This window comes from Microcebus murinus, unplaced genomic scaffold, assembly GCF_040939455.1.
Source record: "Microcebus murinus isolate Inina unplaced genomic scaffold, M.murinus_Inina_mat1.0 scaf004_hap2_Mmur4.0, whole genome shotgun sequence".
Lineage (NCBI taxonomy): Eukaryota > Metazoa > Chordata > Mammalia > Primates > Cheirogaleidae > Microcebus > Microcebus murinus.
Window position 1 is genome coordinate 663,435 of NW_027438950.1, and position 25,448 is coordinate 688,882.

Genomic DNA, 25,448 nt, shown 5'->3' on the forward strand with positions numbered 1-25,448 from the left:
TTATATTTTCCTGGTTAGAGCTGGAACCCATACTACTAAGTGAAGTATCTCAAGAATGGAAAAACAAGCACCAGATATATTCTCCAGCAAACTGGTATTAACTGAGTAGCACCTAAGTGGACACATAGGTGTTACAGTAATAGGGGATTGGGGAGGTGGGATGGGGGAGGGGGGCGGGTATATACATACATAATGAGTGAGATGTGCACCATCTGGGGGATGGTCATGATGGAGACTCAGACTTTTGGGGGGAGGGGGGAAATGGGCATTTATTGAAACCTTAAAATCTGTACCCCCATAATATGCCAAAATTAAAAAAAAATTAAAAAAAATTGAAGTTCTACAAGACTTTCTAGGAGAAATAGTGGACACAACCCCTAATCTGGGACACACTTACCCAAAAACCAGCCATTTCTGCTCCCTCCTCTCCTACTCTGAAATCTCTTTTCAGGTGAGATAGTGTAGAACAATTAGAATTACATCTTCAGATTGCCCTGAAGGAAGTCAGCACAATTTCTTCCCTTGTTTCCACAAGATTCACAAGCAGGAGGAACACAAAATGAAGAAAGGCTACACTCACTTGTTCTTACTGAAAGGGAAGATTCAGCTATGATCAGCTCTTTCATGGAGACCAAAATGTGAGATTCTCCTGTCTTTTCTTCTGGTTACCTCACCCTGCTACAGATCCCAGGATTTTCTGCTACAAGAATGGGAATCAGGAACACAATGATCTGCCTCTGGCAAACCCAAGAGAGCAGAACCTATGACTTCCCTCTAAAACAAAGCTAGACTCAATTCTCACGAATATATGCAGGAGTCCTAATGTTTGAACCTGGTATCAAATTAGAATTATTTGGGGCACAATTAAAACCACATAGATGTTCTCATTCAGCCCAACAGGCAGGTGATGGTGTTTCTTCAATCTACCCAGGTTATCCTAATTGAAAGCCTGGGATGAGAGGTAATTACCTTAAAATTGTCTCTGAAACATCAATGTGAATATAAATCATGTGGTAATGTTGGCCTCACTCTAAGAAATGAGATCTGCTTCTGTCGAAGAGGTACATTCATTGGGTTCTTTGTCAGGTCCATTTTAGTGCTGAAGTTGCTCAAACTAGATCCATTATTAGTAGCACTCAGGTAGAGACAGCAAGCACAGCATACATACTGCCTTTTGCCCAACACTCATCACAACATATACTTAATTTCCAAAGTGAAGAGCAGCATAATGCAATGTCTACTGAGCATGTGCTATGTGCTCAGAAGTATGGTTTTTTGCACTGTGAAGAGCATTTACATTGTGTGATTTAATCCTTGTTATACCAGAAAAGGTGAGTAGTAAGTGTCCAATAATATACAGAAAAATTTAGATGTGGTGCCAGCCTTTCTATTCGTTTCACACAACTATAACATGACACTACACAAGATCTAGAAAATTCTTTACACTCGCCCAAAATAGGTCCTTTCTAAGTCAACTTACAAGTCCATGTTGATCTCTTACACTGCAGCATTTGTCTCCCCTGAGATTTTGGTCCTTCCTTAGTCCAAAGTATGTCAGTGACTTGTGAATTCCAGGTTAAGGCCAGGTTTAGTTTGGATCGAAGTTGTGTATTCTTTGCTTTACAGAGACGGAAGGAAAACAGGAAGAGAAATTCCTCTTTGGAAGCTGCTCTTATGCACCCTGAGAAACCTCAGACCTTGGATTCAGAATTCAGAGCTGCAGATTTGGGTCTCCAGGGAGGCATGGATTCAGTAGCACTCACTGCACATTTCCTGGCATTGGGGCAAGAAGAGAAGGCAGAAAGGGAGTTTATGTGTCCAAGCCAGAGTGCATTATCTTTTTCCCATTTGTGTCTGAGCCTCAGGGTTTCTGAGTCTATTTCAGTGATAAAGATGTGAGATGCATTTAGAGAAAGAATAGATCTACTGAGTTTTATCCTATGAGAGTGTATTCACAGGATCTGATCTAAGTATGCTCTGGAGGGACAGTAGACATCACAGAGTCTTAGAGAACTTACTGTGTGCAGATGTGGGCACAGTGAAGCTCTGTGCTGCAGAGTTGCAGGTTACAGACTGGAAGCTCAAAAAGGAATCTAGTGTTCAAAGCCCTTCAAATGTAGAAGTGGTGGGCACATTTTATGTTTATGTTGCATTTTTAATTCTGGAAAGTGTTCAAGAAATATTAAAAGTAAAGAGTCTCCAACTCAGAAAAGCTCTACACAAAGTTAAAAGAGAATTAAAATAAAACCCTTTTATTATTCAATTAAAGCAGAATGTGATGTGCAGAGTGCCAATCCACTGAGAGATTTCAAAGGCACACATAAAGTCCTTACTGTACATAACTAAGCAAATCCTAACTTTTACATACATGTAATCTAGACAAATAATAATTAGCTTTGAAGAAAGAAGAATAAAGTCTAGACAGCCCTATTTGTCATAAAGAGTGCACCATAAACTTACTTGGTAATTAGTGAGACTCTATGTTTTTGGTAATTGATTACATTCAAATAAAAAACAAGTGTCTCAAGTCAATGCAGGAGGAGATAATTTTGCAAATTAAAGATAGGTGCTCACTGAAGTTGGCATGCCATCTTCTTATGGAAATTGTGGGATAGGGAACTATCTTCCTTGATATTTCATTTCAAAGAGATATTTCTCAGTTTCAGATAAAGCATTTCTTTAAAAAAAAGAATATTTAAAAATCTTAGAAAAGGATTTACAATCAGGCAGATAGTTAGGAACTCTGGCTCTTCTTGGGACAATGGTACCCTGTTTTGGTGCTGTTTCCAGCAATTGCTCCACCTGGGGAGACAGATAAGGCTGCCATTCCATTTTGGTGCTGCTCCATCCTTAATTAAACCCTGAGCCACTTGTATACCTGAGGAAGGAGGGAATGCTTTATCAATCTAGCATTTCCCTAGCCAAGGCATAATAAGATTTACAAAGTGATCTAGGTGATCCTAAGGGATTAATACATCATTAGCTTTAATCTGCATTGCAGTTCACCCTCCTTCATGGGCTTTCATAGAGGGAGCTCCTACACCGTGATGAAATTCCCAGGACACCTGTTGATTATTTGATAAGAACCTACACCTCCGAAGATACAAATGCTGGTGAAATAAAATTAATGAGCATGTTACAATTTTAAAGTGAAAAAATAATAAAACCATCCAAGAGCTCCTCAATTCTTGAGTAGATTATTAATATTTGGTATGTGTTTACAATGAAATATTATTCAATTTTAAGTAATGACAGTGAGCTAGCACTGCTTATGGTTTCCTGGATTGAGTGAGCCCATTATGCAAAGTGCAGTGACACAAGATCAGAAGAAAGGGCTCCACATGTACTCGCCATCTAATTGGTACTGACAGATTAAAACTATGGTGCACAAATGGTGGTGCTGTTCAAAGAGGGATTTACGGGTTTGCAGGTAGACCCACATCTAAGGGAAGCCTTGATCATCATGGAGGGTAAGGGCATACCTCTAACCCTTGCTAGGTAGAGGAAAATATAAAAAATGTGACTAAAGTGTTTGTACTCTCATATTTTTTTGAAATAAAAAATATAAAAATAAAAACCATACATCTTTCCTTAACTTTATAAAAATACCAAATATTGAGTCGCAAAGCAAATATAAAGGTCAATCAAGTAATGATTGCAAACTAAATTAAGCAAAAATGTCAAGATTATTTAAAACTTAAAAATATATCAATAAATTTTGATTTAGTTATCTCATGCCAGGAAGTTAGAGTTAGGGTGACTTTAGGGGAAATTTCAAATTTAGGATAAATTATACATTAAAAATATAAATTATTATATTGTCCATAATGGCAGCATTAGAAGATTATTACAATTCAATAGATATATTTAGGTAAGAATACCAGGGTTCTTCTATTTAGAGGTCTATGAATTTTAAAAAATGAACAAACTGACACTTTGTACCCTTTGATTTTCTCTTTCCTCATCCCACTCTTTGTGGTAACCACACTGCCCACTATGAAATCAGCTTTCTTTAGATTCCACAGATAAGTGATATCATACTGTATTTGTTTTTCTGTGCCTGGCTTCCTTTACTTAGCATCATGTCCTCCAGTTCAAAACATGGTGTCACAAATGACAGAATTTCATTCTGTTTGACAGCTCATTGTGTAAATGCAGCTCATTTTCTTTATCCACTCATGTACTGGTGGACACTTAAACTGCTTCTATACCTGGGCTAGAATGAATAATGTTGTAATGAATATGGAAGGAAAGATATATATTTTACATGCTGGTTTTGTTTCAATTGAATATGCATCTAGAAACGGGAGTGATGGATCATATGGTAATTCAATTTTCATTGTTGAGGAATCACCATACTATTTTGTACAAAGGCTGTATTGAGAAAATACATTTTTAAGACTCAGAAGGGAGGAGGGTGATTGGGATTAAGGGACCAAATCTCATCTACAGCGTGAAAACTGTATTCATTGAATGAATAATGCACTAAATGTCCTCAATTTAACACTATATAATTCATACATTTATCAAAGAGAGAAACACGACTGGAGCCCCCCCAAATTTATTGAAATACAAATAAATTTGTCTGTCCTAATTTATATTCACAGCAACAATATGCAAGTGTTTCTTTTCTCCACATCCTCACGATCACTTAGCATTCATTCTATTGAGAACAGGCATTCTCACACATGTGAGTTAATAGCTCATTGTGGCTTTAACTTTCATTTCCATGATGATTAGATAGGTTGAGCATTTTCACATATATCTGTTGAACATTGATTTCTCTGTTTTGAGAAATGTCAATTAGTTTTATCATATCTTTCCCAAAGTATGCCTAGATAAAATCATCACACTGTGTCTAACATATTCATATACAATTATTTGTGAATTAAAACAAAAACATAGCAAAATAAATAACAATGACCAAATAAGATGATTGCACAGGAATAAAAAATGGGTATTTGATGTAATACACAAATAAGCCACATTCCAAATATTTTATACTGGAGTAAAGATACAGAAATGAAAATAAAGGAAGAAAATGACCAATTTACATATCAACTTTCAAGAGAGGATCATTTCTTTGTGTCTATTATCTATTCCCCAAAATATCTGGCTTTATAGTTAAATGCATATGAATATGTCTCTCTACATATGGTAAATCCCACCATTTCCATGTCTATGTTTCATTGTTTTAGATTTGGATTTTCAGTGGAAAGTTAAACATGTCATATTGCTGATTTTCTGAGAACTCTCCTGGAGGCTCCTAAGACATCATCATTTGTCAGACACCTCCATCATCGCCATTCTAAAACTTTACTGGCATGTGTTCCTTATCCTTATCTTTTACTCATGGGAACTGTTTATTGGAATCAGTCTGCAGGAAAGCTGACTTTCCTGGTAATTGTGCCCTATTTACTTGTATAAACTTCACTTCATGGGGCTACTTTTAACAAATCCTTACATAGTCTGTATTTTCTCAAGGCTCGTAAGGAGATATGGTTGCCTGTCAACCTATCTCGACCTTGGGGCGATTCAGTCCTGGTCACCACTCTTTTAAATAAAATAACTCCTCTGGCTTGTAGAATAAAAAGAGTCATTGGTCTGACAATCATGGCAGTAGTTGGCTTAATAGCTGTTGCTTCCTCAGTTGCTATTGCTGGGGTTGCATTACACCTTTCTGTGCAAACAGATGATTTTGTTCCTAAGTGGCATGATGTTTCACATAAATTACGGAAATATCAGCAAGAAATTGATACTCACCTGGAAGGTAAAATTATTCAGATGCAGAATACAGTTCAGTGGCTGGGAGACCAAATTCAGGTTTTGACAACTCAATATTTTTTTCCATTGTGATTGGAATTCTTCCCATTTTTGTGTCACTCCTATTCCTTTCAATAGTAGTCAACATTGGATGTTATTATGAAAATTGTTAAATGGAGGCCAAAACCTAACTGGTGACCTCCAAAAATTAGTACAGGAAATCACCTCTGCTTTTCAGGACAATCTGCCAGATTTTAATAATGAGGAGTTCTTTTCTGGCCTGGCCAGTCAATTGTCACAGGCCTATCCTTTGGCTTCATTAAAAACAATGCTCAGTAGTGTTGGGAATAATTTGGGTGTTCTCCTTGTATTATGTTTTTTGCTCTTAATCTACAGGTGCTGGCAAAAAAGGCAAGCAACTCAGCAACAGCAAAAATAAAATATCATGGCCGTATTCCAGTGTGTTCACCTTCAAAATTAAATAAAATCGGGGGAGATGTAGGGGACTGACATTATATATTCCTAGTTTAAGAATTAAATTTAGTGAGTAATGTACGGGCTCTACTCAGAGTGTTTGAAAGTAATGTGTTCCGGACAGGGTCTCTGTGATAAACAAGGTGTTGCCTAGAGGCATAACAAAGGTCCTGAGCTGCAAGTAAGCAAGAGCTGCCCAGCCCCAAGGCAGTGGGGGTCTGGAGGCCACATGATAAATACATTGTTCCTCTGAAGGCTGCTTAAGCCCCTTAAAAATGGATGGCTACTCAATGATGGATAAGACCCCTCAAGGGAGGGGTGACCTAAGCCAGGCACAGCTGCAGGGGATCAGCCTAAGAGAAACTGGGGGCGAGAAATGCTCCCTGTGGCTGCCTTGCCCATCCTTGCTAATCTTGATGCGTGATCTATGCCTGGTGCCTAGAGCAACCACCTGGAAACCTTGAGTAGGGGACATCTGTGTCCTTAAGGCTATGTGTTCCAGAATTTATGGCCATTGCTGCAATGCCTGGGTGGTAATGTACAAGGAAGTAACTTCAATTTTTTAGAGTATAAAAATATAACTTACCCAGTGTATTAACACTCAAGTCAACCATCTTTGTATGTGTCTCTGTGTTTTCTTCTGTGTTCTGTGTTCATACTCCATCCTGTAAATAGGCCACAGCACTGTGGTTTTAGGAAAGTGTACAACCGGGGCGGGGGGGGATGTCTTTTAAAGGATACATTATTTCTGCTGGGTAGAAAGAAAAAATTCAAGAGATATACTGTATACAGCATGCTTACTATACTTAATGATGATGTATTTTTAAAATATGCTGAGAGAGTCAATGATAAGTGTTCTTCACCACAAACATGATAAATATGGGAAGTAAAGCATCTGCTAATTAGCTAGACTAAGCATTAGACAGTGTTTGTGTGTGTATGTACTTCAAAACATCACATTTTACATGATAAATACAAATAATGTTATCTGTCAATTACAAGAACAAATCAGTAAAATCTTTGAAGTATAGCACTGTTCCAAATACTGAGCCTGGATCTTTGTCATGAGCTTAGCTGAACTGTATCAAAAATATAACATTTTAGTGCTGTTTTTGTCATTCCATTTGTCAATCATAAGCAAGGAAACTCTGATAATTACCAACAGATTCATAATCCAGCACAGAACACGAAAGGGGCTTAGACGATTTTATTTGAAGATAAAGATGCCTGTAACTTCCTCGTGCTGATTATTATGGTATAGAAGACACTAAAGAGGTATGTGGTGCTGACTATCCTACCTCTGGCCACTGTGAGAACAGAAAACAGAAATTGGATTGCATCCCAAATCACTGATGAAATTTTCAATCAAAAACTGCCATAATCCCTGAGATTCCGAGAGTCAGTGACCAAACTGTTGGCCACAGTTAGATGACTAAAAATGAAAACTGTGTGTTGCACACTGCACTCATTAAAATGAAAGAAGATAGAGTCATGTAAAATAAATTATCTAAGACTCAAATATCAGATAAAGATTGTTCCAATTATTTTCAATACACAGAAATCATTCTATTATATTCTAACAATGAAAATACATAAGCATAAGTAGATTCTAGATGGATGCCTATGTTGTACTATAAGTAATTCACAGAAAATTATATTCAAACTTATTTATTTACCTAAACTCTCTATTAAGAGAATGCCAAATTCTCATTTTTCTATATATAGTATTTACGATATGCATCATACACTAATTAATGCTTTACTTATTGTAATTATTTTCATATTTATGATATTATATGTTAGGATGTAATAACATTTTGCTTTTACAAAGCAAACAACACTGCATTCTGGATTTAATCCTCTGGCACTAAAAATTGATTTTCTTTCTTTGTACTTTAAGGCTCTAAATTTAACCTTAGGACACTGAATCTCTCTAATCTTAAATAATCAGAATGCTGTATGTATAGCCTATAAATGGTCTCAAGCTCTCTAGTTAATTTTTTTCCTCCAAATTAAAAAAAACTCTACACTTCTCATCAGAACTTTTAAAGTACTGTGTGAACTAGCTGGGGGTGAGTACAACAGTGAGAATATTGTAGCCCAAGCACAGGCAGAAAGAAGAATGGCTTAGATACAGTTGTAGAAGGGAATGAAGACAAAAATGGCCTAAAATTAGAAATAATTATGAAATGAAAGCAGCAGAACTTCCACTTATAAATTCCGAGAGTTGGTTGTTCTGTAGGTCCCTTCACTCCACATGCATAATCAGTGATTTTTTTACCCTGGACATTTTCAATCTCTTCTCTGGAGCCACAAGCTCACTCCCACAGAAATATTGACTGCTATTTATGAAGCATCTGTTACATATCTAACACTGTTCTGTCCTTATTTATTCTATTTAAATATAAAATCAACTCCATAATTTATAAATCCTTCTTAGTGTTTGCCTGAACAAAGTAGCCTGATAATGTCAATAAATCAATTGGTTCGATCAAGAAAAGTAAAAGAAACAGTAATCAAAAAGGTGCTTTCAATATGCTTCCCAAATTAGAATGAAAATATAGAATGTAATAAGTAAAATGAAATTACTACACTGCGGAATTACTCATACCTTCAGGTAATTTTATGAGCACCATTAAGTTTTATAACAATCCTTGTTGCAATTGCAGATCAGGTCATACAAGCTATATTTAATGAACTTTGAAATAATAAAATAACATAGTAGACCTAGCATGAGTAATAAGGATGTAAGAACAGAGCACTGGCATGGGCAGGTTCCGATTCAGAAGCTTTAGAGTTTTAAACAATTAATTCAACATAAAGCGAACAAAATATTTCCTTTCAGAATCTTTGAAGTTTCTAGTTTGCTAGTAAATTCTCAACACTTTTGAAATTACCCATTTTTTCTAATATTATTCTTTTCTGTTCAAAATAGTCATATATCCACATTCACACAAACATAATTACTTACTCTGTAAATATACTACAACTATAGTTCATCTTAACCGTGATGTATTTGTATATCTGATTCAATATAAATAAAAAACATGCTTATTTTTGTTTCACTGGCCAGGCAGGTTGCATGTAGAAAGAAAAATGTAGGATAGAATGTAACAACTACTCATTCTGTGTTCAGAGATGTATGGCTTTTTGATAAGTGCAAAATATTTATTATAAGCATTACAGTAACAAGGTAATTATAAACATAATGAAAAAAAAGCTTTGGGAACAGTATTCTTCAAAGTAGAGCAACTGATAAAAGGATCAAAAATGATGTCTTTGTATTGTGTAGCCCGACAGTACATTTTTACAATCGATTTCCTCCAACTTTGAGTAACATAGGATAGGTTAATGTTGTTGGCAAAATAGCACTTTATTCAATGAACAACATATTGGAAACAGTAAAAACATTTTTAATTTAATGAAACAAATTAAGTTTACATGTAATCTAAAAATATTCCAAATTACATTCTATTTTATTATCATAATGTGCAATAGTAAAACAAGTTATTTCTAATATTGTCATTTTTTCATTCTGATCATAATGAGAATATTACTCTATATACCTACATCATACATCACTTGAAATACTGGTTTTTATAAGATAACTCCATAGTACCTATTCATTTCATAAATCTTACATCTCAGTGTTTTTAATTTCCCATGGAAAAGTATATGAATAATGCCTACTTAATACAGAAAGACATCTAACAAATGTGATACAGCTATCATTAACCACACACATTCACATACATGCTAAGAATGAAAGCATACCATCAATTGTATTTAAAGTTGAATAATATCAGTATTTGCTTGTGAAAAATAGGAAAAAAATATATACTTTATTACATTTTCACCAAATCCTGACCACAAAGTATATTTTACATGTAATTATAACTCTCACAAAATCTCTGTCTTTTTTAAAGCTGACATACAAATAAATCAACTATTTTAACTGGGTTGTTCTCTATAATCAACAATCTGGTTTTAAAAAATGTGTGAACGTGTTAGTGCATTAGTGTATTGCACTGTGAGTCCTCTGATATATGTTTTGACTTGATTCTTCAGTAATTGCATTCTGAAATGTATTAAGGTAGTTTTAAGTAGCAATTGTTTGTTTTTCTTAAAGGTATATCTTTTGCATAAATATATTTTCACATTCATTATATTTGTAGGGTTTCTATTTCTTAAAATTTTGGTGATGTTGAGCAATATTTGAGAAGATATTGGAGCATTTCTTTCAGTGTAAGTTCTCCCATGTCCAGTAAGATCTCTGTTATAACTAAAGGTATTGTCAGCAGTCTACATTATTATTTTTTTTACTTTAAGTATAAGTACTGTTGTGCATTTTAAGGCTAGTACTTTGGTAAAGCACTTACATACTCATTATATTTATCTCGTTTTTATCTAGTATGATTTCTTTGATGTGGAATAAGACGTGAGCAGTTATTAAAGACTTTGCCACAATTTTCATATTTGTAGAATTTTTCTCTGATATGAATTCTTTTATGTAGATTAAGGGGTGAGCACTGGGAAAATGCTTTGCCACATTCCTCACATTTGTATGGTTTCTCTCCTGTATGGATTCATTTATGTAGAGTGAGGTCTCTGAGGCGAATAAAGGCTTTGCCACATTCTACACATGTTTAGGGTTTCCCTCTAGTATGAATTCTTTTATGTTGAGTAAGGGTTGAGAACTGTGTAAAGAGTTTGCCACATTCCTCACATTTGTAGGGTTTCTCTCTGGTGTGAATTCTTTTATGTTGAGTAAGAGTCCAGCACTGGATAAAGGCTTTGCCACATTCCTCACATTTGTAGGGTTTCTCTCCTGTGTGAATTCTTTTATGTAGAGTAAGGTGTGTGCACCAGGTAAAGGCTTTGCCACATTCCTCACATTTGTAGGGTTTCTCTCCTGTATGAATTCTTTTATGTTGAGTAAGGTATGCACACCTGGTAAAGGCTTTGCCACATTCTTCACATTTGTAAGGTTTCTCTCCGCTATGAATTATTTTATGTTGATTAAGCTGTGTGCACCAGGTAAAGGCTTTCCCACATTCCTCACATTTGTATGGTTTCTCTCCAGTGTGAATTCTTTTATGTCCAGTGAGGTCTTTAAGCCAGATAAAGGCTTTGCCACATTCCTCACATTTGTATGGTTTCTCTCCAGTATGAATTCTTTTATGTCGAGTGAGGCTGTAGAGCCAGGTATAGGCTTTCCCACATTCCTCACATCTGTATGGTTTCTCTCCTGTATGAATTCTTTTATGTCCAGTGAGGTCACTTAGCCAGATAAAGGCTTTGCCACATTCCTCACATTTGTATGGTTTCTCTCCTCTATGAATTTTTTTATGTCGAGTGACTACATCAAGCTGGGTAAAGGCCTTCCCACATTCTTCACATTGGTAGGGTTTCTCTCCAGTGTGAATTCTCTTATGTATAGTAAGTTTGGAGGAATGCTTAAAGTCTTTTCCACATTCTTCACACTTGTAAGGTTTCTCTCCGGTATGAATTTTCCTATGTCCAGAAGGTTCTGAGCTGTGGTTTATCATCTTGCCAAATTCATTACATTTGAATCTTTTCTCACCAGTATGTTCTATCTTATGTATATTGAGATTTGAAGATTTGGTAAAGACTTTTATACATTTATAACATTTGACGTTTTTCCTATGGGTATTTGACAAACACTGGGTAAGACCATCGTAACATACTTTCTGCCTCTTACACTCACCCACACACTCCCTGGCTTTTCTTAAGTGTACATTTTCAGGGCTACAGGTTCCATATAGTCTCATTATTGATTTCTGAGACGAATCTTTTATGCCCTGCCCTGGCAATAGGTCTTGGGTGCAATGGGAAGACAGTTCTGAAAGAAAGAAAAATAACAAAATATTTCACTAACTAGACTCAAGTGAATATACTTCACAATTTGAATATATATGACTATACCAAGCACATTAGCAAGAAAGCACAACAGAATACCATGATCTCACTTCCATCATAGAGGTATGACCTTAAAAATCTACTTGCAAACATGACTTTTTGAGAAATCATAACGGCTATGAATTCATAACACCCTAGTTGAGAATGACATCAACAACCATATGGAAGTGGAAAGAAAGCTTGTGACATTTACCCACCAAAGCCCTTCCTCCCCTCTGATATAGAGCAATCACTTTAGTAGTAAAATCCCATCTTTTGGATTCCCTGTGAAAAGAGAATATGACTATTGACACATGTGTCCAAAGATCTCTTTTTTGATGGTGTTTCCAAAGGCTGGCTTCTATCTTCCATGACAACTACCTCACCCTCAAGGAAAGATATTCACATATCAAAAATACAATTCTGCAGTATTATAATCATGGTGTAAAAGCATTTAATTATGCTATAAAATTTGAAAGAGAAAATAAAAGCCATCATTGCCGCATGTTAATTTTTATACAACATGAAAATACATAATTACTGGCATCAACATTGTAAAGTTGAGGGCAAATGTAAAGGTTAAAAATTTTGTATGCAACTGAAGTGAAGTAGTTACTAGTTTAACATATGTTGTGACTTCAAAACATTTTAGGAAATTCTCATAGCGAACATCAGGAAAATGTTCTTAGAAATACACAAAGGAAGATGAGCAAAGAAAAAAGATATGTCATTAAAAATCAGTGAGGCACAATGCAGGACAAATGGAGAGGAAAGAAAGAAAAAAATAGTGACAATAGGTATATAAAATAATTAACATTAGGGTAATTGTAAGCCCTTCCCTTTGAGTAAATTATGGAAATATTTATGTACTAGTATCTCTGGTCAGAAGACAAAGTTAAATAAAGGGATTAAATAACCCAACTATAATCTCTCTAAAGAGACTTGACTTCATGCCTGGTGAAAACAATATACTAACACTGGCAGGACATAAGATATACCATGAAAACCTTAAGCATATAAGAGCAGTGGAATTCAAAATTATATTCAGCACATTACATTTGAAGTGAAAATGTTATGGTTTATAAAATATACTTCAAGTCAAAACTGCCACAAGAGACAAACAAGGACATTTACTATAAAAAGAGGTCATTCACTGAGAACCTATGAAAATAATACATATATATGACATCTATTTTTACCTCACATCAAGTTTCTCAAAGATATGTAAAAAAAAGCATTGACATAATTGAAGATATGAACTGCAAAATAATAGGATACTTTGATATTCCACTTTCAATAATAATAGAGCCAGTCAAATTATTAATAAGAAAACAGAAGATTAGAAAACACTCTAGAGCAATGACACCTCACAGATTCACAGAGAACACTCTATAGAATAATAGTAGAATATACAATCTTGATAGCTCATATATCATTCTTCCTAAAAAACTACCTTTTCAGCCACAAAACAAGTCGTAACCCATTTTAGAAAATTGAAATTTTACACACACTTTAAATTTTGACCAGAATTGAATGAAATTGTAAATAAATAACACAAGAAACACAGGAAAACTCACAAATATATGAAGATAAACAACACACTCTTGAACATGTTCTTGTTCAAGGGAAGAAGACCTGATGTTGTGAAGATGTCCAAAGTGATCTACACGTTAAATGCAATTCCTTTCAAAGTCTCAATTTTATTTTGTTTCAAAAATAGAAACAGCAATCCCCAAAATAATATGAAATCTCAAGAGACTGCAAAGATCTGAACAATCATCAAAAAGAAAAAGAGTGCTATAGGTACCCACAGTTCCCCATATAAAAAAAAATCCTACAGTGGTCAATGAAGTTTTCCACTGGCAGAAAGACAGACTCTTGCCTGAATGAATCAGAGAGAAACACAAATATAAACACTTGCATATGTTGTAAACTAAAGAGGTATCTTCAAACCCATATATTTTTTCACCATTATTGACAAAAGCTGGTAGATGCAAGCAACCCAAACTGTCCTTACTAAACAAAAGGACAAATACAAGTAGAAATTTGGAAATAATAGATTAGTTCTCAGGTTTAAAAACCCAGATAATCTAATAATGTCCACAGTAGAGATAAACCTTGATGACATTATGCTTAATGAAATGTCAGTTACAATAAATCAGATGTTTTATGATTATACTTGTATGATATTTCTAAACCAGTTACACCCTGAGAAACAGAAAATGTAATGGAGTTTATCAGCACTTAGGCAAGGGGGGAAAATGGGTAGTTTTCTCACGTGTATTAAATTTTAGTTTCACACAATACATATATTCTAGAGATATATTGCATAATGATGGACATATATTTAAAGAGACTGATGTGAATAATTAAATGTAAATCAGGTTGTCATGTTTGTGGTTTTACAATAATTAAAATAAAAATTATATCTGAAGGAGATACACAGTTATGAAGTTTTTCAAAACTTTCTTACATTTGACAAAACTGTTTCTTTTTCTTAATTTAGAAATATTATGGGAGTAAATCATTTAGATTACATATATTGCTTTTGCACTGACTGATTGGACTACAACTGTGCCCATGCATAGATTGTGTGCACCACATCCATTAGGAGTCAATTTTCCCAATGCCTACACCCACTTCCTACTGCCCAATACCTGCTGAATTTTATTTCCATTTGTTAACGTAGGTGTTGATCAATTGGCAACAATATGATAATGAGTATGCGTGGTGCTTGCTTTTCCATTTTTGTGATACTTTAATTCAAAGAATGGGCTCCAACACAATCCAGGATAATACAAGCGTTATTTAACCACTGATTTTTTGAGACTCAGCAGTACTCCATTGTATACATACACTAATTTTTATATGTATTTATACATATATTTATATATATGTATTAGTAAGTACCGAGGTTGTTTCCCCATCTTTGCAATTGTAAATCTTTAGGCCATAAACATTCAAGTCAAGATATCTTTATTTTAAGATGACGTTTTTACATTGGGTAGATTCCAGATTGTGGGATTGCTGGATCAAACGGTAGTTCTTCATTTAGAATTTTGGGGATCAGCAAGATGGTGGATGAGAAACACTGCCAGGCAGACTGTCTCTGCAGAAAAGACAGACTCTGAAAAATAAGAGAAAGAAGCAAGCAGACAAGTATACAGCCGGCGAGGGTTGGAAGGAGGGGTACCGGAGACTACCAGAGACCCCATGGGAGGAGGTTGTGGAGGAGAACTGGAAGCAGAGACCTCCTGAGTAGCCTAAAGACCAGCGGCAAGGGTAGGTTGAACTGTTAACTTTCCCCTCCCTTGCATCTCAGACTGCTGGTGGGCTCCCCAGTGGTAGGAGAGACCTGCCGACATCAGCCCAGAGTGCCCCTCCCTGACAGCTTTTACAGGAAGCAGAGAACAGAACTTTGACCCCTGTTGATGGCATTGGTGGTGCCTGAGGGCAGACTGACCCAACCCAGCTCTGCCCAGACTCACTCCAAGATCAGTCCCCACTGAGGGGGAGAATGAGGATACATCCAGAAGTCCCAGGGACCGACCCACCACCTGAGGCACTGGAGTGCCTTTCTATTGGAACAAGAGCTGGATACAACACCCAAAAACAACAGTATAGCCTGCTCCTCCAAGCAAGCACCACCTGCTGACAGGGAGGACACCCTGCACACCCTCTTCATGGCACCTACTGATCCATCATACACGGTGTGGTTGAATCTCACCCACAGAAACCACCTACTGGCTCAGAGACTAAACAAGGTGTGTCAGTATCCAAACAAAAACCTAAAGGCAAGAAGCAACAACTGATCCAGATGGGAAGAAATTAGTGGAGGAACTCTGGAAATGTGAGGAACAAAACAGAAAGCACACCCCCAAAGAGGAGCACCGGACCCTTAGATATGGGCAATAATCAAAATCAGACCTCTAAAATGACAAAAAAAGAATTTCAAATGTGGATCATAGGAAAATTCAACGACTTGCTAGAACACTGGGACAACCAACACAAAGAAAACACAAAAAGACTCCAGGACCGGGAACAAAAACTCACTAAAGAAATAGAAACACTGAAGAAAAATCTAACGAAACACCTGTAAATGAAGAATCAATTCAGAGAACTACAAAACACAGTGGAAAGCCTCAAGAACAGGGTAGAACAAACAGAAGGAAATTTCAGAGATTGAAGATGACACCTTCCAATTAAATAAACCAGTTACAGACATAGAACAGAGAAACAAAAGAAAAGAGTAAAGCCTACGAGAGATGTGGGATTATGTGAAGAAACCTAATGTGAGGGTCATAGGGTTCCCAGAAGGGGAAGAAGACAACACTCAAGGGTTGGACAAGCTATTAGAAGATATAATAGAGGAAAATTTCCCAGGCCTTTCTAAAAATCTTCAGATACAAGTTCAAGAAGCTCTGAGGACCCCTGGGAGATTCAATGCAAACAGGAAGACGTCACAACATGCAGTCATCAGACCGACCAAAATATCAACTACAGAGGCCCTTCTATGAGCTGTAAGATGAAAGAAGCAAGTAAAATACAAAGGAAAAGTGATCCAAATAACTCCAGACTTCTCTTCTGAAACTTTACAAGCAAGGAGAGACTGGGGTACCATTCTCACTCTTCTGAAACAGAATAATGCCCAGCCTAGAATCTTATTCCCTGTAAAAGTAAGTTTTGTATATGAAGGAGAAATCAAGACATTCTCAGATAAGCAAAGTCTGAGGGAATTCACCAAGACAAAACCAGCCCTTTAAGAAGTACTCAAAACAGTGTTACCCACGGATCAGCACAATAAACACTCACGAATGTAAATCTACTCAAAGCTAAAGACCAAAGCCCAGATACCACAATGGCTCAAGAGAGGAAACAAAGGAACCAAGTTCAACCCAATATAATGAACAGAAATCTGCCCCCACCCATTAGTCATCTCAATAAATGTAAATAGCTTGAACTCCCCACTCAAGAGACATAGGCTGGCCAAATGGATCAAAAAATACAAGCCAAGTATCTGCTGCATTCAGGAAACACATCTAACCTGCAAGGATGCAGTTAGATTAAAGGTAAAGGGGTGGAGAACAATATTTCAAGCAAACAAAAGCCAAAAGAAAGCTGGCGTGGTGGTGCTAATTACAGAAAACTTATTTTTAACTCAACAAAAGTAATAAAAGAGAAAGAAGGTCACTATATAATGTTGAAGGGTACAGGTCAACAAGAAGACATAACAGCTCTAAATATATATACACCCAACCTTGGTGCACCCAGATTCATAAAGCAAACTCTACTTGATCCAAACAAATGGATAAACAACAACACCATAATAGTCGGAGACTTTGACACCCCACTGACAGCACAGGACAGATCCTCCAAACAGAAAATCAACAGAGAAATAATTGACTAAAACAGAACTCTAGAACAAATGGTCGTGACTGACATTTACAGGACATTCTACCCCAAAACCACAGAATATACACTCTTCTCATCAGCTCATAGGCCATTCTCTAAGAGTGACCATATCCTAGGACACAAAACATGTCTCCCACAATTTAAAAAAATAGAAATTATACCATGTATTTTTTCAGACCACAATGGAAAAAATGTAGAAATCAATCCTCACAGGAGTTCTCATTTCTACACAAAGTCATGGAAACTAAACAACCTTCTGCTCAATGATCACTTCATAAACCGGGAAATCAAGATGGAAATCAAAGGATTCTTTGAACTAAATGACAAAGGAGACACAAGTTACCAAAACCTGTGGGACACAGCTAGGGTAGTCCTGAGATGAAAGTTTATTTCCATAAATGCCTATATTCAAAAGTCAAAAAGATCACAAACAGATAACCTAATGCATCGTATCAAAGAGCTGAAAAAGGAACAGACCGACCCCAAAATCAGCAGAAGAAGTGAAATCATTAGATCAAATCAGAACTAAACGAAATTGACAATAGGGAAGCTATATGGAAAAAAACCCAAAAAGTTGGTTCTTTGAAAAAATAAACAAAATTGACACACCTTTGGCTAGACAAACCAAAAGCAGAAAAGAAAAATCTCTAATAAACTCCATCAGGAATAAAGGAGAAATTACAACTGATGCCATGGAGATACAAGATATCATTTATGAATACTACAAAAACCTCTATGCACACAAACTGGAAAATGTGGAGGAAATGGACAATTTCTTAGAAACACACAGCCTCCCTAGGCTCAACCAGGAAGAAATAGAATTCCTGAACAGACCAATATCAAGTACTGAAATGGAAACAGCAATAAAAAAAACCTTCCTAAAAAGAGAAGTCCTAGACCAGATGATTTCACAGCCAAATTTTACCACACCTACAAAGAAGAATTGGTGCCTATCCTGCAAAAATTATTTCACAAGATCAAGAAGGATGGAATCCTCCTCAACACATTTTATGAAGTGAACATAACTCTGATACAAATACCAGGAAAGACGCAACAAAAAGAAAACTGCAGACCAATATCCGTTATGAATATAGACACAAAAATTCTCAACAAAATCCTAGCCAATGTAATCCAGGTGCTTGTCAAGAAAGTAATCCATCACAAGAAAGTGGGCTTCATCCCAGGGATGCAGGGATGGCTCAACATACGCAAATCTATAAATGTAATTCACCATGTAAAAAAAAAGCAAAAACAAAGACGACATGATCCTTCAATAAATGCAGAAAAAGCATTTGACAAAATTCCACACACTTTTATGATAAGAACGCTCACCAAAATAGGCATAGGCTTACCTAAAAATGATACAAGCCATATATGACAAACCCACAGGCAATATCACAATGAATGGAGAAAAATTGAAAGCATTCCCACTTATAACTGGAACAAGACAAGGATGCCCACTATCTCCACTCCTTTTCAACATAGTGCTGGAATTCCTCGATACAGCAATCAGATAAGAAAGCAGAATTAAGGGCGTCCGAATGGAAGCAGAAGAGATCAAACTCTCACTCTTTGCTGATGACATGATATTATACATAGAAAACCCCAAGGATTCAACCAAAAGACTCCTTGAACTGATAAAAGAATTTGGTAAAGTCTTAGGATAAAAAAATCAATACACAGAAATCAGAGGCATTCATATACGCCAACAACAGTACAAGTGAGAACCAAATCAAAGACTCAATTCCATTCCAAATAGCAACAAAGAAAATGAAGTACCTTGGAATATATTTAACTAAGGAGGCAAAAGACCTCTACAGGGAGAACTATGAAACACTGAAGAAAGAAATAGCAGAGGATGTAAACAGGTAGAAAGAAGAAAATACCATGCTCATGGGTTGGCAGAATCAACATTGTTAAAATGTCAATACTACCCAAAGTGACCTAGAGAGCCAATGCAATCCCTATTAAAACATCATCATCATTTTTCACAGATATAGAAAAAATAGTTTTACGTTTTGTATGGAACCAGAGAAGATCCCGTATAGCAAAATCAATCCTAGGCAATAAAAACAAAATAGGAGGTATCAATTTACCAGATTTCAAATTACACTACAAGGCTATAGTCATTAAAAGAGCATGGTATTGGCACAAGAACAGAGACATTCACCAGTGCAACAGAACAAAGAACCCAGATATAAAACCATCCTCATATAGCCAATTAATCTTTGACAAAGCAGACAAAAACATACATTGGGGAAAAGAATTCTTATTCAATAACTGGTGCTGGGAAAACTGGATAGACACATGTAGAAGACTGAAACAGGACCCACACCTTTCACCTCTCACAAAAATCAACTCACGCTGGGTAACAGAGTTCATCATTAGGTATGAAACTATTGGAATTCTACAGGAAAACATTGGAAATACTCTTCTAGACATTGGCCTAGGCAAAGAATTTATGAAGAAGACTCCAAAGACAATCACAGCAGCAACAAAAATAAATAAATGGGACCTGATCAAAGTAAAAAGCTTCTGCACAGCCAAATAAACTGTCAAGAGAGCAAACAGACAACCCACAGAATGGGAGAAAAATTTAGCAAGCTACACATCCAATAAAGGGCTGATAAATAGAATCTATTTACAACTCAGGAAAATCAGCAAGAAAAAAAATCAAACAACCCTATCAAAAAATGGGCAAAGGACATGAACAGAAAATTCTCAAAAGTAGACAGAATAATGGCCAACAAACATATGAAAAAATGCTCAACACCTCTAATTATCAGGGAAATGCAAATCAAAACCACAATGAGATATCACTTAACTCCAGTGAGAATGGCCTTTATCAAAAAGTCCCCCAAAAATAAATGCTGGCATGGATGCAGAGAGAGAGGAACACTCCTACACTGCTGGTGGGACTGCAAACTAGTTCAACCTCTGTGGAAAGCAATATGGAGATACCTCAAAGTGATACAAGTAGATTTACCATTTGATCCAGCAATTCCACTACTGGGCATCTACCCAAAAGATCAAAAGTCACTTTATGAAAAAAGACACCTGCACTCGAATGTTTATAGCAGCACAATTCACAATTGCAAAGTTGTGGAAACAACCAATTCATGAGTGGATTAATAAAATGGCGGTATATGTATACCATGGAGTACTACTCAGCTTTAAGAAACAATGGTGATATAGCACCTCTTGTATTATCCTGGGTTGAGCTGAAACCCATTCTACTAAGTGAAGTAACTCAAGAATGGGAAAGGAAGCACCACAGGTACTCACCAGCAAATTGGTATTAACGGATCAACAATTCAGTGGACATATAGGAATAACATTTATCGGGTGTCGGGCAGATGGAAGGGGGGAAGACGGGATGGGCATATACAAACACAATGAGTGAGATGTGCAACGTTTTGGGGATGGTCACGCTTTAGGCTCTGATTTGAGGGGGGAGACAGGGCGTGGGCTGTATACGTAACCTTACCAATTGTACCACCATAATATGCTAAAACAAAATAAATTAGTTAAATTAATTAATTAATAAAAAAAAACAGGGGACCAGTTCACTGTCCCTCAGACTATTGGAGGGCAGGACTATAGTTTTAAAAAAACTATGAACAAATTGCTATGCACACTGCACATATCTTATTTTGAAATAAAAAAAAAAAATGGGCAAAAACACCCACACATGGCCCGCGGGCCGTAGTTTGAGGACGCCTGTTTTCATTGAACCACATATTGACTTAAAGTGTATGCAGAGAGTTGTAATGTCATATAAAATTATAATACCTAGGTGAAATCAAACACACAATAAACTGACGTCAAGGAAACTACCCTAGGCCGGGTGCGGTGGATCACGCCTGTAATCCTGGCATTCTGGGAGGCCGAGGTGGGTGGATTGCTTGAGGTCAGGAGTTTGAAACCTGCCTGAGCGAGATCCCAACTCTACTAAAAAAATCAAAAGTAACTAATAAACCAACTAAAAATATATATACAAAAAATTAGCCAGGCATGGTGGTGCATGACTGTGGTCCCAGCTACTTGGGAGGCTGAGGCAGGAGGATTGCTTGAGCCCAGGAGATTGAGGTTGCTGTGAGCTGGGCTGATGCCAAGTCACTCAATCTAGCCTGGGCAACAAAGGGAGACTCTGTCTCAAAAAAAAAGCATAGATGTTTTTCAAGGGCACAAACATTAAGTTACAAGATCCAAAAGTGTCATAGACCTAATCTACACCATGGTGTCTATAGATAATAATGTTTTGCATCTGAAAATTTGCTGAGTATAGACCATAAGTATTCTGACAACACATACAAAAAAGAATAAGTAACTGTGAGGTCATATATATTTTCACTAACTTGGTTATGTTAATCATTTCAAAACATATAAACACATCAAATCCTTACATTATCCATAATAATTATATAGTTACGCTATTCTTATTTGTGAAGAAAATTCATGACACACACAAACACATATATACACACATATAAACCTGTGAATGACACAGCCCCAGTAAGCATCAGACTAAAGAAGAGAAAATGATAGAATCAGAGTGAGTAAAAGTACAAACGAGAAGTTTAATGCACACTCAGCACTGTTCTAAGAGCCCCAAACATTTTTAAGAAATGTAGGGAGTAGATACATTAAACTATATTAAAAGTGAGAAATTTGGGCACATAGAGTTAAATCATTAATCAGAGTTCACAATAAAAACACAATTTTGAAATGAAGTAACAATAAAAATGCTAAGTGTTCTCATAATAAGTAAGAATTTCTATAGAAACACATTTAAATTCACAATATTCACAATAAAAACACAATTTTGAAGTAAAATAACAATATATTACCCTAGATTTAGGGAGATACTAAGTGTTCTGATAATAAGTATAAATTTCTGTAGAAACACATTTAAATTCACAATATTCACAGTAAAAACACAATTTTGAAGTAAAATAACAATATATTTCCCTAGATTTAGGGCAATACTAAGTGTTCTGATGATAAGTATGAATTTCTGTAGAAACAACATTTAATCCTTTCACAAAGGATAACAAATCATAAAGCAGAAAACATACGACATCTGCTTGTGGTCATCCTGGGATTTCTGTCCCAAATACCAATATCACCACAACACTCACACATTTCAGACGTGATGCAATAAATGCAGAGAAATTAAAAAATGGTTTGTAGACAGGTGTGATGCCTCACACCTGTAATCCTAGCACTCTGGGAGGCCAAGGGGGGAGGATCGCTTGAGCTCAGGAGTTCAAGAACAGTCTGAGCAAGAGCAAGACCCCGTCTCTACTGAAAATAGAAAAATTATCCAGAGACTGTGGAACATGCCTATAGTTCTAGCTACTCAGGAGGCTGAGGCAGGAGGATCACTTGAGCCCAAGACTTTGAGGCTGCAGTGAGCTTCCAAGATGCCATTGCACTCTACCCAGGTTGACAGAGTGACACTCTGTCTCAAAAAAAAATGCTTTACCATAGATTTTATTAAATATACACACATATTTCCATGTCTGCAATGGAATGGAAAGCAGTCAGTACCTGCAGTCCCTTATAAATCATGAGCAGGGCTTTTGTTCTCACTCTAACCTTAAATTAACTACACTGAAGAGAAATAAAGTCCTTAGATAATTTAACGGTAAGGGACAGGGAAGCCTGTATCAAAGATTAAGATAAGGAAACTCAAGCTTGCCAGAACCATGGAAGCAGAGTTTTGCAAACCACTTTTCAAGATCTGGCTTCCTCCTTGACATTTGGACCTCTCTCCTGTCCGTCACCTGCTTCATTCACTGCCACCTACCTGGGTGTTTGGCGACTGTCTCATTTGTCTTCACTTTCCAGGGCTCTGTTCTTTGCTCCAGACAGGTGATCAGGTCTGGCTTAGAGGCAACAAGACCTGTTTTATTTGAAGAAAAGTGACATGACATTTTTGAGATTCTTCCATTACCAATGGTGTACTGTGCTCAGTAGAGAAATGGGAACAGTACAGAAGACCCTAAAAAGAAATTAATCCCAAAACACTAATGCCTGACAGACACTTTATAATATTTAGAAAGTACTTAAAATTTGGGGGGTTCTTAGCTCCATTACCCAATACTTGTGGAATCAAATATTGGTGGTGGAAATTGGATTGTAAACTGTGAGCAACAAAATCTTACGCCACCAAATTTTTGGAATTATCACTAACGAAGAGTGAAAGATACTGATCAGTTCAAGAAAGAGAAAGTTTAATGTCAAGATAAAAATGATTGAAGATTTTCTTTCCTATACCAAGAAATTTCAATTTTTCCTTGGAAACAAACATCTGAACTTCACTCATGCAAAGCAGAAAATCCCAGAAAAATTCTGCATAAGTAGAATATAAAATTCTTAGTGGGGAATAAAAATTATGTATTGAGATGATCTTTACCCACAAACACCAAATTTCTGTAGTTCTCTAACATCACATCCCTATAAAAATTCCGCTGAGCATTGTCAAGACATGCCCACTCCTCCAGAGAGAATTCTATGGCCACATCCCTGAATGTCAACAGTCCCTGAAAAACAAAACAAAATGAAACACATATTTACCAAGTGGTCATGTGGAGATTTCACTGTTGGTGAAATAACAGAGTAAAGAGAACTGGTTCTGACTCATATGAGTAACTGGAATTATTCAAAACGACAATTTTTAACACAGAAATATTCTCTAATGTTTTATCTGACTCTGGGGAGAGACAATGACATAAGGTCCACAAAACTCATGTAGATATTATAGTTTTTTGACAGATAAGGTATAAAATTCAAGTTACCAACACAGGCATTTATATTTTTGAGTACTATATTTATATCATACAGCACAAGTCATGTATATTTTTCAGATAGAAAAGTCATGTTCAATTACATGGTATTAATACTTCTTCAGTGTTACAAAGATTTCAATATGTACAACAATGAACTACAAATCCTATTAAAATAGATTTTCATTTCAAATATCTGGGGCGAAGTTGAGTTGCTGAATTTCTAACAAGCTCAGCAGTGACATCAACGCTTCTGGCCAAAAGGGAATATTTTTCAAACAATTGGAAAGCAGCAGAGCCTACCTTTATCTCAGTTCATCTAACCAGGAAAGAAAGATGAGAGCCTTTATTTTCCAAAGCAGGTTATATGCAAAGGGAATCTAAAAAGAAAACGGGAGCTTCCAGATAAAATATGATGGTTTATGCCCATGATTAGGTAAAACTACCCAAGGTATTTAATAATTAAGAAAAAAAATAATTAACTCTATACTAGAAAAATGATAGAAAACACGTTAGCCAAGTGAATAAAATTAATGTCAACTATAATACAACAAATTAGTATCAGGTGTCAATGCACACAGACATACCACCACTGCTGTGATATTTCGATATTTTTAGCCAAAGGAAAAAAGTAAATTATAGTCTGAATCTAATCCTGAACATCAGTTTTATGCAAAGTTCAAGCTACTGATATCTATTTTGTTCTGTAATCTCTAATGAGGTATTTAAATAGTCTTTCTTTAGTATCCTACAGAGGAAGTCTCTTCTAATTATTCTTTTTCTCAGAATGTTCTGAGTTATTCTGAACAATTAATGTGTATTCTATTAATCTTATTTTACACCGAACTGACGGAGCATGTAGATAAAACCTAAATGGTACATGTTATCCGTATTCACTGATATCCTAGAGACTGAACTCATATCTAATAGTAATCTTGGGCATCCAAGATTCTGCTTCCAAGATGTTCAACAGCTACAAAGGGAATATTTTTAATATTGGAGGTTATAAATGTATGGTGACAATTGTTGATGGCCTACAAGAAGCCTGGATGGAAAGAAGGCTCTAGTATATAGACAAAAAGAATTTTT

At 36.1% G+C, this 25,448-nt stretch overlaps 1 protein-coding gene across 1 annotated transcript in view; it reads right to left on the reverse strand.

The window, feature by feature from the left end:
* LOC142866387 (uncharacterized) overlaps positions 1 to 23,543 on the reverse strand; it is a 35,171-nt gene extending 11,628 nt beyond the window's left edge. The window contains exons 1-2 of the mRNA XM_075999755.1: positions 23,381 to 23,543; positions 10,916 to 12,100 (exon numbers count right to left, since the gene is read on the reverse strand). Coding sequence (XP_075855870.1) covers positions 10,916 to 12,100; positions 23,381 to 23,507 — 1,312 coding nt within the window. The 5' untranslated portion in view covers positions 23,508 to 23,543. The remainder of the gene's footprint in view (positions 1 to 10,915; positions 12,101 to 23,380) is intronic.
* Positions 23,544 to 25,448: the final 1,905 nt, after the last annotated feature.